The sequence below is a fragment of the Nerophis lumbriciformis genome, linkage group LG29 (assembly GCF_033978685.3).
Source record: "Nerophis lumbriciformis linkage group LG29, RoL_Nlum_v2.1, whole genome shotgun sequence".
Taxonomy (NCBI): domain Eukaryota; kingdom Metazoa; phylum Chordata; class Actinopteri; order Syngnathiformes; family Syngnathidae; genus Nerophis; species Nerophis lumbriciformis.
The window spans coordinates 18,761,514-18,777,500 of record NC_084576.2 but is presented as its reverse complement, the minus strand read 5'-3'; the positions used below and the strand labels follow the sequence as shown (position 1 = coordinate 18,777,500).

General features: G+C 40.7%; 1 protein-coding gene across 1 annotated transcript in view; it reads right to left on the bottom strand.

The window, feature by feature from the left end:
• LOC133572138 (protein phosphatase 1H-like) overlaps positions 1-15,987 on the bottom strand; it is a 52,953-nt gene that overhangs the window by 23,723 nt on the left and 13,243 nt on the right. Inside the window, exons 2-3 of the mRNA XM_061924868.1 lie at positions 2,118-2,286; positions 640-996 (exon numbers count right to left, since the gene is read on the bottom strand). Coding sequence (XP_061780852.1) covers positions 640-996; positions 2,118-2,286 — 526 coding nt within the window. The remainder of the gene's footprint in view (positions 1-639; positions 997-2,117; positions 2,287-15,987) is intronic.

The window sequence follows — 15,987 nt, the reverse complement described above, 5'->3', positions numbered from 1 at the left end:
CTATTTTACGTGCAAATATTTTTTTTTACCTCCAGATATATATTTTTTTACTTGCAAATCGTTTACTTGCAGAAATACATTTTTATACTTACAGAAAAACAATGTTTTACTTGTAGAAAACTTTTTTATTTGCAAATCGTTTTATACTTGCAAATATATTTTTTACTTGCAGAAAATAGTTTTTTTTTTAACTTGCAAATAGTTTTTTTTTTTACCTGCAGATCGCTTTTTGTTTGTTGAAGAAAACAGTTGCGAATAGTTTTTTTACTTGCAGAAAATATATATTTCTTTACCTGCGGATCATTTAGTTGAATACATTTGCCTTTTTACTTGCAAATCACTGGGCGTGAATAAAACATTTTTGTGGAGTAATTTCACTCCAAAAGGGACAAAAGCATGCGAGGAGGGCGACTACTTTAGAGATTTTTCCGGACTCGGTCCTCTCTCCAGCGCTGGTATTGCTATTGTTTGACTCTTTTTTTGTGGAATAAATTGTTAAACTTCAAGTCACCTCTCATTAGACTGCCTTAGATCTAAAGGACCTGGGGGGTCTCTTCCCTCTTAACAGGAGGGTCCCAGTAGTATCTTAGAAATAATCTACAAGACACCCGCGTCAAGACAGAGTAAAGCGACAATTACCATGTCCTTGAATGCATACTCGATGGCGCCGACCACCAGGCTTTCTTGCGACACTTTCTTCTCGGCGAAGAAGCGCGTAGGCCGAACGCTAGGTGAGCCCGGTGCCCCCGCCGCCCCTCGTAGAGACACGGCCCTGGTGAGGGCTCTCTGGAACGTGGGGGTGAGGTAGGTGCGGGCGGGCTCCTCGCTCAGGCAGGTGGGAGGCTGCAGGTCGGGCGAGCACAGGATGTCAATGACCTCCTGAAGGTGCAGGGCGATGTAGTGATGGAGAAGGCGGGACGCCACCACGGCCGCGCCACAACCGGCGTGACCGTCGAACAGCGCCCAGTAGTGGAAAGGCAGGTTGTCGGTGTTGGCCTGGCAAACAAACAGTCATTAGTCTAGAACATGGGTGTCAAACTCTGGCCCGCGGGCCAATTTTGGTCCGCCGTGTAATTTCACTTGGCCCTTGAGGCGATATCTATCTATCTATCTATCTATCTATCTATCTATCTATCTATCTATCTATCTATCTCCCTACCTACCTACCTACCTACCTACCTACCTATCTATCTATCTATCTATCTATCTATCTATCTATCTATCTACCTACCTACCTACCTACCTACCTACCTACCTACCTACCTACCTACCTACCTATCTATCTATCTATCTATCTATCTATCTATCCATCTATCTATCAAGGAGGCCGATAACCGATATTTGGAGCCGATATTAATTTGCAGTAAACGTTATTTAAACACGAGTATTCGTCAGTAAACAGCTGGACAAGGCATGAAGTAGTTTTTTTAAACACTTTTTTTTAGGAAACGTCGGACTCGTAGCGGCATAATATGTTATGAGCCGCCAATTTTGTGGTTAATTTAGCAGAAAAAAAGATTAGGGGACGTGTGTCTCAGAGGAGCGTCGACATTTGCACTTTAAAATATAGACAATCTCCTGGGAAAATTGGTAAAAAAGTGTTAATTTTTGTCTTGTCTTTGCCCGTTTACTTTAAGGATGGAAGAGGCTTTTCAAGCTTTGGCTTCTCCTTGGCACCGTTTGTTTACCGGTACCACAGAATGTGATGGTGAACACAAGTACCGTTACATTTGTCCTTGTCTTGCCCTGATGTGGGATCTGAGCCGAGGATGTCGTTGTGGCTTGTGCAGCCCTTTGAGACACTCGTGATTTAGGGCTAGATAAGTAAACATTGATTGATCCCGATTGAGAGCTGTACACAACATTTGGACTTTGCCGTGCAGCCAAATAATTTGACTATAAAACAGTCAACATATTGTCGATCACACTCTTTGTAAAGTCAACTAACAGATGTGGTCCCTGAATGCACCGCAGCGTAAAGTGACTTTAAACATCATCCCCTTTGGTACAAGACTATTTTAATTACCTCCACACTTCTTGACCCCGAACCTTGGCCCGTATTACTTGAGCCTGTCATCTTATCTAATCTTTCGCACGGCGATTGCTAGGAGACATACCAGGTCCTCCCTGAGGCCCAGACCCTCTCCGTTCGGCAGCGAGGACCTCCTGCGGGCCACGTTGCCCCAGCTGGACGCTGGGGAGCTCCCCGGAGGTCTTCTCTTCACCGCCAGCACCTCGCAGCAGGCCTGGTCCTCATTTAGAGTGCTCTTCCCCGCATTGATCACCCTGGGGAGAGAGCATGTGACCTTCTTATGACGGGTAAAACGGACACAAATTCACTTGTGTACATTTAGAGTGGGACAGGAAGTACAACACTACAGTAGTATGATGAGTTACAGTACTTTAAGATACCGGAGAGAGGCTGTTGGAAACATATTATTGATAACCATATCTTTTAACTTTAAAAGTGATGTAGAGCGCTTGAAAAGGTGTAAAAAGAGCACACCGCTCAGTCAGCAATAATACCGCTAATATAATTTATAGCAACAGTTGAAAAACAACATTTTAAACCGCATGCAGCGGTAGATACTTCTATCTGGCTCTCAACGAAGGCGGACGCATTCCCTCCCTCTCTCTATCTCCACTGCTTTGCTTCTTTGTCCTTATCTTAACTGTCTAAGAGCATCTCTTTTGCACTGTTCTCCGAAATCTAAAACATGGTATTGATCATCTTCTCGACGAGAAGCTCAGGTTCGGGGGACTCTGCCCGTCCTGACAGAGACATGAGGGACTCTTGGGAGAAGTGGCGAGTTCTGTACCCGGCGGTTCTCTCCGTGGAAGACATTCAAGACATCTATCTATTTGGAACTGTGGTAACAGGGCATCTGCTGACTGGATTGGCAAATTCGGATGACGCGTCGTGATGGATGGGGTGTGCAGAGCTGTGGGTATCCAGACTTTGGCAATCCCGGAATTGAATAGCAAATTGGACAACATCTCGGAGAAGCTTTCCATTCAGCAAGGCGAAACTAATTAATTAATTGATCAATCTGAGAGCCAGAATGGACAATCAGAGCAGACAGACTATTGGAATGTGTTTGTTCGCTCGAACCGAAACAATCCTTAGCTATAATTCGGCTCCCTCTGCAATAGCCTTGGCAAGGCCGTGCCGTGAACAAAATCCCTACCCCCTTCTTTAAGGACACCTCGGATGTTGACTCTGTTCCTGTAACGCTCGGGTCGCATGACAGCGATAATTGGCGTGTTCCCAGGATGCAGAGAGCCTAGTCGGCAGCGTGCAGGTGTTTAGACAAAAACACAGGACGAGTGCAGCAGGAGATGCACTGGAGCACAGGGAAGGCTAGGCAATGACAACATAACTAAAACAGGCTTCAAAGCAAACTAACAGAATTCTGAAAGAGCAAAACAGTTTACCTCTCACAAGAAGCGGGAAAACAAACACAACGTCGGTGGGCCAGGCTCAACTTAAATAGTCCTATTTGCTAACACAAAACAGGTGCGTGAATCAGTGCTCTGGGACAGACGCGAAGTGGTTACGGGAAAACGCCAATAAAACAGAATCAAAATAAGAGCGCAGGACAGGAAGTGAAACTCTAAACAGGAAAAACCCAAACAAACTCAAAATACGGCATGATCTGATGAAACAGATCATGACAGTTCCGGGTTGCTGAGCGGAGTGCCCTCCAAGCTTATGGACAAAACACGCACCCATGGACTACTAAACACTAGGGTTGCAACTAACGATCATTTTGATAGTCGATTAGTCGACTAATCGGATTATAAGGCATACACATATTTAATGGCTCTAATTTTACCATCGACTTCTAAATGCAGCTTAAGTTATTTTTGAGATGTGCTTACAAACAACAAAGATGACTAATTCATTCAAAAATATGTATTTATACTAGGGCTGGGCGAAATGGCCTTTTTTTAATATCTCGATATTTTTAGGCCATGTCACGATACACGATATATATCTCGATATTTTGCCTTAGCCTTGAATGAACACTTGATGCATATAATCACAGCAGTATGATGATTCTATGTGTCTACATTAAAACATTCTTCTTCATACTGCATTAATATATGCTACTTTTAAACTTTCATGCAGAGAGGGAAATCACAACTAAGTCAATTGACCAAAAGTGTATTTATTAAACAGTTATTAAGCAGTGGCACAAACATTCATGTCATTTCAAAACAGAAAGTGCAAGATTGTCAGAGACATTTTAAAACAAGCTATGAGTGCACTTTTGTGCATGATGTCACTAAGATGACCTATCAAAACAACACTAAATTAAAGTGCACTTTTTGTACAGAACGCCACTACAATAGTTTAAAACAAATAAAGTGCACTTTTGTGCATAATGTCACACAAGATATTTCAATAAGTGTCAAATAAAAATGAGTTGCATAATAGGAAATCAAATAGTGTATGTCCTTCACTATGTGGTAGGTTCCTGCGGATGTGATCTACTTCTGTTGTTGACTATTTTTTTCGTACGGTGTTGATGTGGAAATGGTTGCTTCGGCATTTTGTTGGTGTGGCACCGGCCGGAGATGTTGACATGCAGAGTTTCAAGCACTCTTCATTCTCGAGCGGGTGACTTTTCAAATGATGCTACATTAGCAGCAGTGCTACTTTTTGTAGCAACGCTTTTGCCGCATAAATGTTCAACATCTTCCCGCTTGAAGCCAAACCACCGCCAGACGATGGATCCCGTGCTGTTTTTCTTGGGAATAAATTATTCCTCCATTTGTTACCAGATTCGCACCTTCTCTCTCTCGTATTACCACCCGCACCGCATTGTTAGCATCACAGCTAATGTTACCATGTCGCTACCTGTCTGTTCCGCGGGAGCGTGTGACGTTGCACACGTGACGTATGTAAGAAGGTGCGCTTGTTTTAAGTCTCTGTGAGAAGGAGAGACAAAAAAGATTGGGAAACGCATGCAGTGTAATGCCCGCAGCTAAAAGCAACTGCATGAGAACGTATACCGTATTTTCCGCACTATAAGGCGCACCGGATTATTAGCCGCACCTTCAATGAATGGCATATTTCATAACTTTGTCCACCAATAAGCCGCCCCGGACTATAAGCCGCGCCTACGCTGCGCTAAAGGGAATGTCAAAAAAACAGTCAGATAGGTCAGTCAAACTTTAATAATATATTAAAAACCAGCATTCTAACAACTCTGTTCACTCCCAAAATGTACGCAAATGTGCAATCACAAACATAGTAAAATTCAAAATAGTGCAGAGCAATAGCAACATAATGTTGCTCGAACGTTAATGTCACAACACACAAAATAAACATAGCGCTCACTTTCTGAAGTTATTCTTCATTCGTAAATCCTTCGTCTTCGGTGTCCGAAGTGAAAAGTTGGGCAAATTTACGATCCACTGGCGCTGCCTCCTCGTCTTAGTGAAGGTGTGTTCGCCTTCTGTCATCCATTGTTCCCACGCAGTTAGCAGTCTAGCTTCGAATGCCCTGTTGACACCAATATCTAGCGGCTGGAGGTCTTTTGTCAATCCACCCGGAATGACGGCGAGTATTGAATTAAGCGCGTAAGCGTGTCTCTCAATGTGCTGTTATGAGCTAGCAAATATAACAACTACACTACCCAGCATGCAACGATAGTTACGAGCATGCGCGGTAGCCCTGAGAAGCGTTGTATGCTGGCAGTTAGCACGCTGTGAGTAAACGTTGAGAACTCAGTTAACACGCCTCGTCTGCATTATTTATAATTAGACAGACAACACACTTAATAGGAGCCATTTTGGGGTCTTTACATAAACACACAAATGGAAATGAAACGTCACATATCCCAGCATGCACCGCGCGCTTCTTCTACGGGGAAAAAAGATGGCGGCTGTTTACCGTAGTTGCGAGACCTAAACTTTATGAAAATGAATCTTAATATTTATCCATATATAAAGCGCACCGGGTTATAAGGCGCACTGTCAGCTTTTGAGAAAATTTGTGGTTTTTAGGTGCGCCTTATAGTGCGGAAAATACGGTACTCCAATATCACAATATAGTCATTTTCTATATCGCACAGAGACAAACCCGCGATATATCGAGTATGTCGATATATCGCCCAGCCCTAAATGGCAGCAATAAAAACTAAACACAAAATCTAACCTCTAAAAGAAAATCATTTTGTGATGTTTAAAAAGTTGCACACTGGAATATTGGCTATTGATTAACTATTGGCAGTTTTAACACTCTAATAGACTCAATGTGTAGAATTCTATCTTTGATTCATTCTTCAAATGTTGGCTTTTTAATAGATTGTACGTTTAATCTTATGGTACCTACGCATTGGTGCCTGTGTGTGTGTGTGTGTGTGTGTGTGTGTGTGTGTGTGTGTGTGCGTGTGTGTGTGTGTGTGTGTGTGTGTGTGTGTGTGTGTGTGTGGGTGTGGTTTGCATTTGTTATTGTGCCCTTTATCACGGCATTGCAAATTGACGCTGCTTTAAAACGTACTTGAATTGAGTAGTTGAGTTTAGCTAGCTGACTTTGGCTAAAAGGATAGTTAGTTATTTTTCACACAACTTTGTCTCAAGGTAGAAGCTAACAGTCTTACTGAGGTTGTGACTGTGTCCTCCCTCCAGACGTTCGACATCATGTCTCCGCTTTAAATGCTGGCGTATCACAGATGTACTGCCATGAAAACAAGGTCCGCTTTGCAAAATGAGCAAGATATTCATGATTTTAACAAGAATAAGAGGAAATATCCTCAAACTTGAAATGTTATCGCCGCCCACCCCCTGTTGCAAGTCTCGAGTTGTGTGTGCTGTTGTATTTTCTTTAAGTGCAATGACAAAGTTCTATTCTATCCTCGATAAACCCCTCATGCTTCTTCTAATGCAGGGGTGTCAAACTTGTTTTCATTGAGGGCCACATCGCAGTAATGGCTGCCTTTTAAAAATGTATTAAAATTATTAATGGGGGCAGTAACCTGTGATTAATCATCAAAAAAATAAAATAAAAAACTTTAGACAGCATTGATACAGTATACATTTGTGGGAGTAATCCCCTCTTATTATTACATTATTGTCTATGCACTTGATTATTAGATTTACAAATTAATGGATACATCATACGTAAAGGTGACAAGCAAATATTCTGTTTATTTTTATCTTTACTACCATATTTTTGTAATACACTATACAATAATGTATTATTTGGCATGATTAGATAATAACGTTTAAAAGATACACATTTTTTTCTGTCAAAATTGAAAGAATTATTTGCATTTAGAATTTTATTAACACACATTTTTCCCAGGCTTTCGCGGGCCTCATACAATGATGTGGCGGGCCAGATCTGGCCCCCGGGCCTTGAGTTTGACACCTGTGTTTTAATGCAAGCTATCTGCCATCTGTCGATACAAAATAAATACCAGGAGGTTGCCTACAGCCACAGCTGTTAATGCCATGTTAATGCCATTCAGAAACCTTTGTGCTTCTCTGCTTTTGACCACGCACGCGACAACAATACAATACTCCTGTTGATTGACCAGAGGTGTTAATTGGAGATGTGCAAAGGTCATAAAGACGTTCACACACGTATGCAGCTGGCAGATGGCGCCCCACCGCCGCGCTCCGCAATTAGCTGCACCGCAGGAGGCGTCGCGTCTGCTGTTGGCCTTTATCAAACATGCAGATGTGCACAGTGTGACACGAGCTGTCAATGGCAGGTTCAAAGGGCGCTTTATTACCTCCAGGCGGGAGGCCATGTTTGCTATCAGTCACCAGCAAACAACCGCAATGAAGTAAATTGTGTGTCTCTGTATTTACTTCTCGGCATGTGGGCGTGGGGCACGTTAGGAAACGAGAGGAGACTACACAACAGCAGCGTAAGCTGACGTTTTTGTCATTTCTTGCCATATATCGGTACCAGATATTCAAACACAGCCTGTTTAGGAGCACCAAACATTGCTCCTAGGGCTGGGCAATATGGCTGAAAACTGTATCACAATATACCGTATTTTTCGGACTGTAAGTCGCAGTTTTTTTCATAGTTTGGCCGGGGGTGCGACTTATACTCAGGAGCGACTTATGTGTGTAATTATTAACACATTACCGTAAAATATTAAATAATATTATTTAGCTCATTCACGTAAGAGACTAGACGTATAAGATTTCATGGGATTTAGCGATTAGGAGTGACAGATTGTTTGGTAAACATATAGCATGTTCTATAAATTATAGTTATTTGAATGACTCTTACCATAATATGTTACGTTAACATACCAGGCACGTTCTCAGTTGGTTATTTATGCCTCATATAACGTACACTTATTCAGCCTGTTGTTCACTATTCTTTAGTTATTTTAAATTGCCTTTCAAATGTCTATTTTTGGGTTTTATCAAATAAATTCCCCCCAATAATGCGACTTTAACTCCAGTGCGACTTATATGTTTTTTTCCTTCTTTATTATGCATTTTCGGCAGGTGCGACTTATACTCCGGAGCGGCTTATACTCCGAAAAATACGGTAAGTGTTTTGTATCGGTCGATGTCGATAATTATTGATATCTTTTATGACCGATCAAAAAAGAAAAATATATTGAATTTAAACATTTTTATTCCAAATGTAACCTTCCTCTGATTATAATCCTCCCAGCTAACAAGGCGGAAAGGAAATGTCAACACTTACACGGAAAACACTCAAACAATGTAAACAAAATTGTAAAATCACATTGAACACTTAACAATAATCTCTTAAAACAAAGGTGCAAAAATAAGGAATGTGTAAGAAATGTTTAATAAAGTGTAACAAAATAATGCAAAGTGTGTAAATGTAAACAAAGAGAAACCTGAGAAGAACTATTTTCTGCAGGTTTAGTGCCAGGAAGTTACAGCTGTGCTCTAAAGCGTGAGCGCAGTTAAGGTGGTGTGGTATTAGCGGTCTTGGTGGGGACAAGCACCTTGCATCATTTACAGACCACATCGGTCTGACTACGGTCCATTTGTAAAAAGTCCAAAAACTGCCATACTGTCGAGGTGACTTCCTTTTTTTATCCACAATTTCTTCATTTTTACTTTCTCTTCTCACTCCATGCAAAGGTAGTTTTTTGAAACCTTTATTTTGTTTGTTTTTTTCGTCAGACCAGATGTGGCGCATCGGGCTATTATTGGGAAGGAGGGATGTGTGCTGTGTCGTTCTCAGCTTGACGACACTGTTAAAAAAAAAGAAAAAAAAAAGAGAGCCTCTCAAGAAGCCACCGCCGTTCTGTTAGTACATTGATCTTACATGGATGACGTCGTTCACAACAACACAAGCTGATGAGATGTGTTGTGGGTGTATGGATTGTTCTTGCTACCTTTAGCTTCACAGTTAAGTCGCTGTTACAAGTGACCGTCTCGACATTGTTTAGTTTAGAACGAGCGGTTGAGTGAGCGGTACCGGCATACTTGCCAACCTTGAGACCTCCGAATTCGGGAGATGGGGGTGGGGGTGGTGTTGAGGTTGGGGGGGGGGGGGGGGGGCAGCATACCCCTTCCCCTTCGAGCTGTCCTGGAAGAACTGAAATTATTTTTTCCAATCATTTTGGAACTTGCAAGCGTACTTCTTCTTACTTGTCGTCGCCATGTCTCTTCTTCGTTCTTCTGCTTCGTCTCTGTTATGTTTTTGGACATTACTACTTGCCGTAGTTTTGAAGCAATGCATGATGGGAATCCGGATGTTGTGTGTCAGTGTATTAACGTGCCGGCTGGAATAAACACACGCTGAGAAATAGCTCCGTGCCTGCCTACTTTATGGGTTATAGATAAACCTATGGATAACGGAGACATATATAATAGTCTCCTTTTCAGGTGAGAGAGGACGCTAAAGGCAGTGCCTTTAAGGCACGCCCCCAATATTGTTGTCCGGGTGAAAATCGGGAGAATGGTTGCCCCGGGAGATTTTCGGGAGGAGCACTGACATTCGGGAGTCTCCCGTGAAAATCGGGAGGGTTGGCAAGTATGGGTACCGGACACATTATTTTCCCAAACAAATGTTTCTTCTCCTCACAATGACAACATTTCACTTACATTTATGTCAATTTCCCTGATATTATTTTGAGTTTAACAGCAGATTCTGTTTTATTGACCAATTGACCATTCGCGGTTACGTAGATGCGGAAATCATATGCCTTATTTTTTTGTTGAGTGCAGTGATTATTCATTAGGAATATTAGTGATGTGTCAAGCAAGAAGTAGCAACCATGATGACATCCCAAACCTCTCGTAGACATGCTCTTTTCTCACTCATTCGCATGCACGTCGCGCGTCCCATCAATCGTTTTTTTTTCTTGATTGTTATAGTTTTATAATCAAGAGAAGCCATAATCGAAATCAAAACCAAAATTTGATTAATTGTCCAGCCCTACTTGATAGTTGATACTGTTACCTGATTGGCTGTTAGCGTGCCACTACCACTGATCAGTGATCACTTCCTACGTTGCTCGGTTATCAGAGAGCCAGTGCCTTTATTCATGCAACCAACCTTGCTTTGCAACTTCCGCTTTCTTCTAACAAATAATTTTTAAACGCATTTTATTTTACATGTTTTGATTGATTGATTGAGACTTTTATTAGTAGATTGTACAGTACAGTACATATTCCGTACAATTGACCACTAAATGGTAACACCCGTATAAGTTTTTCAACTTGTTTAAGTCGGGGTCCACGTTAATCAATTCATGGTAAATGGTTAATCGCGATATATATTGTATCGTTTTATCTCATAGTATTAATTAGAACAAAGTATTATCCCCTCACTTTTAGGAGAAGAGGCACTCAAACGCTTGTTTTTAGCATGAAGCCTGGACCATGGACACTGTATAAGCTCTGACCCGCCCCCTAGATGGATGAGCCCGCCCCCTGTACACGCCCACCACTCACGGAGGACAGCTTTGCTAGAACAAAAAAATATGCTTTGCTACACATCTTAAAATAAAGCTCTATTAAGTGTCTGATAGTCATCTACAGACGTGGGAGTTGTACATTCAATCCAGCATTAACCTAGCGTAATGTTGCTGTTAAAATGTGAGCGTTTTGTTAGCATTGTCGCTAACATAGCTATGCTAGTGTTGCTTGATGTTACCTTGTTGTATGTGCTATATGGCATCTAATATGCTGAACAAGAGTTACAGTGTATATGTAAAAAGTGGATCATGTACACAATACATACTTGCCAACCTTGAGACCTCCGAATTCGGGAGATGGTGGGGTGCGGGGTTTTGTGGTAGAGGGGTTGTATATTGTAGCATCCCGGAAGAGTTTGTGCTGCAAAGGATTCTGGGTATTTGTTCTGTTGTGTTTATGTTGTGTTACGGTGCGGATGTTCTCCCGAAATGTGTTTGTCATTCTTGTTTGGTGTGGGTTCACAGTGTGGCGCATATTTGTAACAGTGTTAAAGTTTTTTATACGGCCACCCTCAGTGTGATCTGTATGGCTGTTGACCAAGTATGCTTTGCATTCTCATATGTGTGTGTTAAAGTAAAATATATCAGGTGACTGGGCCGGCACGCCGTTTTGTATGGAGGAAAAGCGGACGTGACGACAGCTTGTAGAGGACATTTAAGGCAGTGCCTTTAAGGCACGCCCCCAATATTGTTGTCCGGGTGGATATCGGGAGAAATTCGGGAGAATGGTTTCACCGGGAGATTTTCGGGAGGGGCACTGAAATTCGGGAGTCTCCCGGGAAAATCGGGAGGGTTGGCAAGTATGACACAATACCACTTCTTGAGACACCCATTAGCATTAAAGCTACAGACACACACACTGGTGTGTTCTCTAATGAAAGCACTTTTAAGGTTTGATTTTGATAACACACTTACAATACACTACTAACATCGGACACGTATTAAAAGTGGTTGAAAAATACTACAATAAGGGACATTTAACGCCATGATATAAAGAATGCTTGCCTCCAGCGTGCACGTTGGAGACTGACGGTCATTTGACACGGCGGGTCCACTAGATACATGACCGTTGAACTTCCCCAGTCTTTTCATGAGGAGTGGTGCTTTAGTCCCCGGCCCCGAAGCAACTCCAGTCTATGACACCCGGCCTGTCGTCTACAGTTACCTCATTTCGCATCAGTGCGGCCCTAATCACCCTGCCAGGGCTTCAGCTGTGACAGCAGACACAAATCACTGCTTGCATTAAAGTGATCAACGGGAACCAACCACTGCGTAGTTTTGCACACGTCTACTATAGCACGCTAGCTGAATTGGGTCCCTAAGCACAATTTTATTTGGAGGCCCCTTCCATATGACTAAAGTGTTTTACACTTATTATTAGTTAATTGTAAGTAGTTAGTTAAACAATTTGTATACTTTTTTAATTAAACATGAACGTAATAACGGGAAATCAACTGTCCAAAAATAAATTTTTAGTTCAAAATAATTTTTTTTTTTAAGATATTCAAGCATAAATTTGCATATTTTGCTTTCACGAGAGAATGAATGGGCTAGGAATACGTTTGCGGTAAAATTTCATTTGAAGCGTCATTTTATTCTCATTGACCCGATCCTATACGCACAGCATTAGTGATGTAACGGTATTAAAATTTCATATCATAGTTATCGTGACCAAAATGATCATGGTTATTATTATTATTATCGCGGTATTGTTGAATGTGCTCAAACGTATTTTTCGGACTATAAGGCGCACTTAAAATTGTTTCATTTTCTCAAAAATCGACAGTGCGCCTTATAACCCGGTGCGCCTAATGTACGGAACAATTCTGGTTGTGCTTACCGACCTTGAAGCAATTTTATTTGGTACATGGTGTAATTATAAGTGCTCTAAAATCTGTCAAAATGTTTTAGTATGACTTTGAAGCCGCACCGCTTGTTGGATTGTCGGCCCATTACGGCTACCGTAGTCAGAGATACAAGTATTACTATGGTGTGTGTACCGCAAAAAGGCACCCATTAGCAGACATATTATCTGCCGTTTTGTTTCACAATATTATGCAAAACCAACTTTTCTTACCTTCTGGTACCTGCTGATGTGTATTTGAGATCTGCATAAGTCCTGAAAATTTAGTAGTCCAGGCCGATGCCGTAGTTGATAAGCTTCTTCTTTTTCACTATCTTCTTGTTATGGGGCATTCATCCTCCGCTGTTGCCATTTTTAATATAAAGTAGCGTAAAGTTCAAACTTATATCTCGCTATGGAAGCCCTAAAAACTACCGGTGTAGTGAGTTTACATAATTCACCCACGGAACTTTAGTTATTAAAGAGTTCCGGTCAGACGTTTTTTGTTACGGGACACATTGTTACACTAGTGAGCCACGGATGAGAAGATGCTGCTCCATTTTTGATTGAAGTCTGAATGTCATTAAAACAGTTAGCTTCATCTTTTGACACTTCTTCCACTCCCGTCCTTGCACGCTACACCGCTACAACAAAGATGACAGGGAGAAGACGCTGTCCAAGGTGAGCCACGTAAATAAGACCGCCCACAAAACGGCGCCTCCTGAAGCGACTGTGACTTGAAGATGGTCTGTAAAACATAATCTATGCAACATTTTGACCAAAGAACCACCATTACATGTTATGTAGACCACAAGGAAGTGTTTTCCATTTAGAAAAAAATCATAATATGACCCCTTTAATGCGCCCTAAATCCGGTGCGCCTTTTGTATGAAAAAAGACCTGAATAGACTCTCTCATCGGAAGTATAATGCGGTGTGACCTATGGTCCAGAAAATACGGTACACTAGGGATTTAACGATAAACGGTATAATGATAAAACTTCCGGCATTTAGTATTACCGTTTTACATTTAAATTGTTGTAAAACCACGATTGAATATGCTGATAAACTCACAGACCGATGACACGGCTCGATTGTTGGTTTGCAATCACGTGACCTAGAGGCACTTCCGGGTTTTAGGCGAATGATTTATCATCACTAAGACGTTACAGCTCGCTACGACCTCACTTCATTTGACCCTCATAATGATTTAGAGAGGAAAACATCATGTCTTTACATCTGAGGGGTCCACAAATTAAACATTAATCTGTGAAAGACAAAGTTGAACTTATTTGTGCATCACAAAGTAACATATTTGGTTGACATAACGAGTGCCGTGCTGATGTGATCGTGACACTAATGAAAAAAAGGATACGTTTGTTTGCAGTTGATTTCCTGCTACAAATATTATTCTCATCTACAATTGATGTCTGCAGTTGTCTTTATAGTGTGAAGTTGATATTTTGTCTCATTATTTTGCTATAGATGTCCCTGTTGTTCAGCAATGTTTGCTAGCGATATCAAGATTCAGTATATGCTGTTGAGTCTACCAGAGATTTATTCATCTACTTAATTAATACTATTAGGAATATTTTCTTGATACTATCGGATATCACCAAAGACACTACAATGTGGTCACTCATGTCGAATAAAGCATTTTGCTTTCCTGCACAACAACAACAAAGTATTTAGTTTCTGAAAAAATTACGGTGGACTGCACCAACAATTTAAATATTTATTACTAGGACTTAACTTGACGTTAGTTTATTTGCACAAGCAGGTCTTCGTAGTTATATTTAGGCACAGCAACCACAAAAGAACACAAACTATTGCAAGCTCTTGTCATTTTTTTACGTTTACATACATATACACTACTATAGTAGAGAATCACAGAAAGTTTCTCAAACGAATTAAATGTTCAAAGAAACATTTTTAACAAAGTGATCACTGCAGACACGAGCATGATCCGATTGTATTCCACAAGATGATGAAAGTGATATTTTTAAGACCCATTTCCTTCGACACACGTTTGTTTTTTCCTGACTTTATTACTATTATGAACCACTTCTTTCGGGATCTATGAAAGCTATTTCCTATCTCTCCATTTCAATGACTGGAACACCCAAGAACAGAACAGAAATACGGCATTTTCTGCTCAAACTCTAAAACTCACTCTCACTTGTTTTAATGATACGCTCAAACTGCTTGACCATCATGTGAATTAAGCTGCCAAGAAGAAAAACAGATGTGACATACAGTATGTGTCATATGCAGCCCAGCAATTACTGGACAAGCAAGCAAGGGCTAGCTAGCCTAAGTGCTAACATGAAAACAAGATACATTTACGTCTTTCCACATTAAGAAACAACATACCCCAATCTAAAGTTATATAAACACCTTACTGTCTGAGAAACTAAGATATTAAATTGTGCACATTAAACCTACAATATGTGCTCTCTTAGAACAGATATATTGATCAATACTGTTGTCAATATGACAACAGGAAGTAAATTTGCGTGACGTCACATAAACCGGATGTGACGCTCTAACACACTTTTTTCTACATCATTAACAAAAAAAAACACTTTTACAAATTAAAACAGAAGACGATAAACATATTTAAACACTCAAATAAAAATAATAGCAGCACAATATTTATTTATTTTGCCAAGAAAGTATATTGTGTGGCTATTTATTAATTGTATATAATTGTTTTAATAAAACTTGGGTATAAGTGTGTATGAGTACTTTTAGAGCACATTCAACAATACCGTTATAATAATGATAACCTTGATAATGTTGGTGACAATAACCGTGATATGAAATTGTCATACCGTTACCCTAACTTATATATACACACACACACTGAAATTTTTTGACAGTTATTTTTGTTTTAAATAACTGAAATAAATAGAATCACTTGCAATTTCCATGTTTTAGTCTGAGTGTTTTAACGGCTAAACTTAAATATTGGTTTGTACGCTAGCACTTTAAGATGTATTTTTTAGTGAAAAGTGCCTAACAGTTATCTATTATTTTCATTAATAAGTATTATTTCTGGCAGACGTGGCGCCCTACTCTGTTCAGCGGTCCTTGAACGCATCGTAAAAATACCTCCGTGTCGTATTCCTCGGAGTATAGAAGGATCACTCTGTTCTAAGAAAGCACAGCTTGGAGGTTCAATGTGCACAATTGGATATCT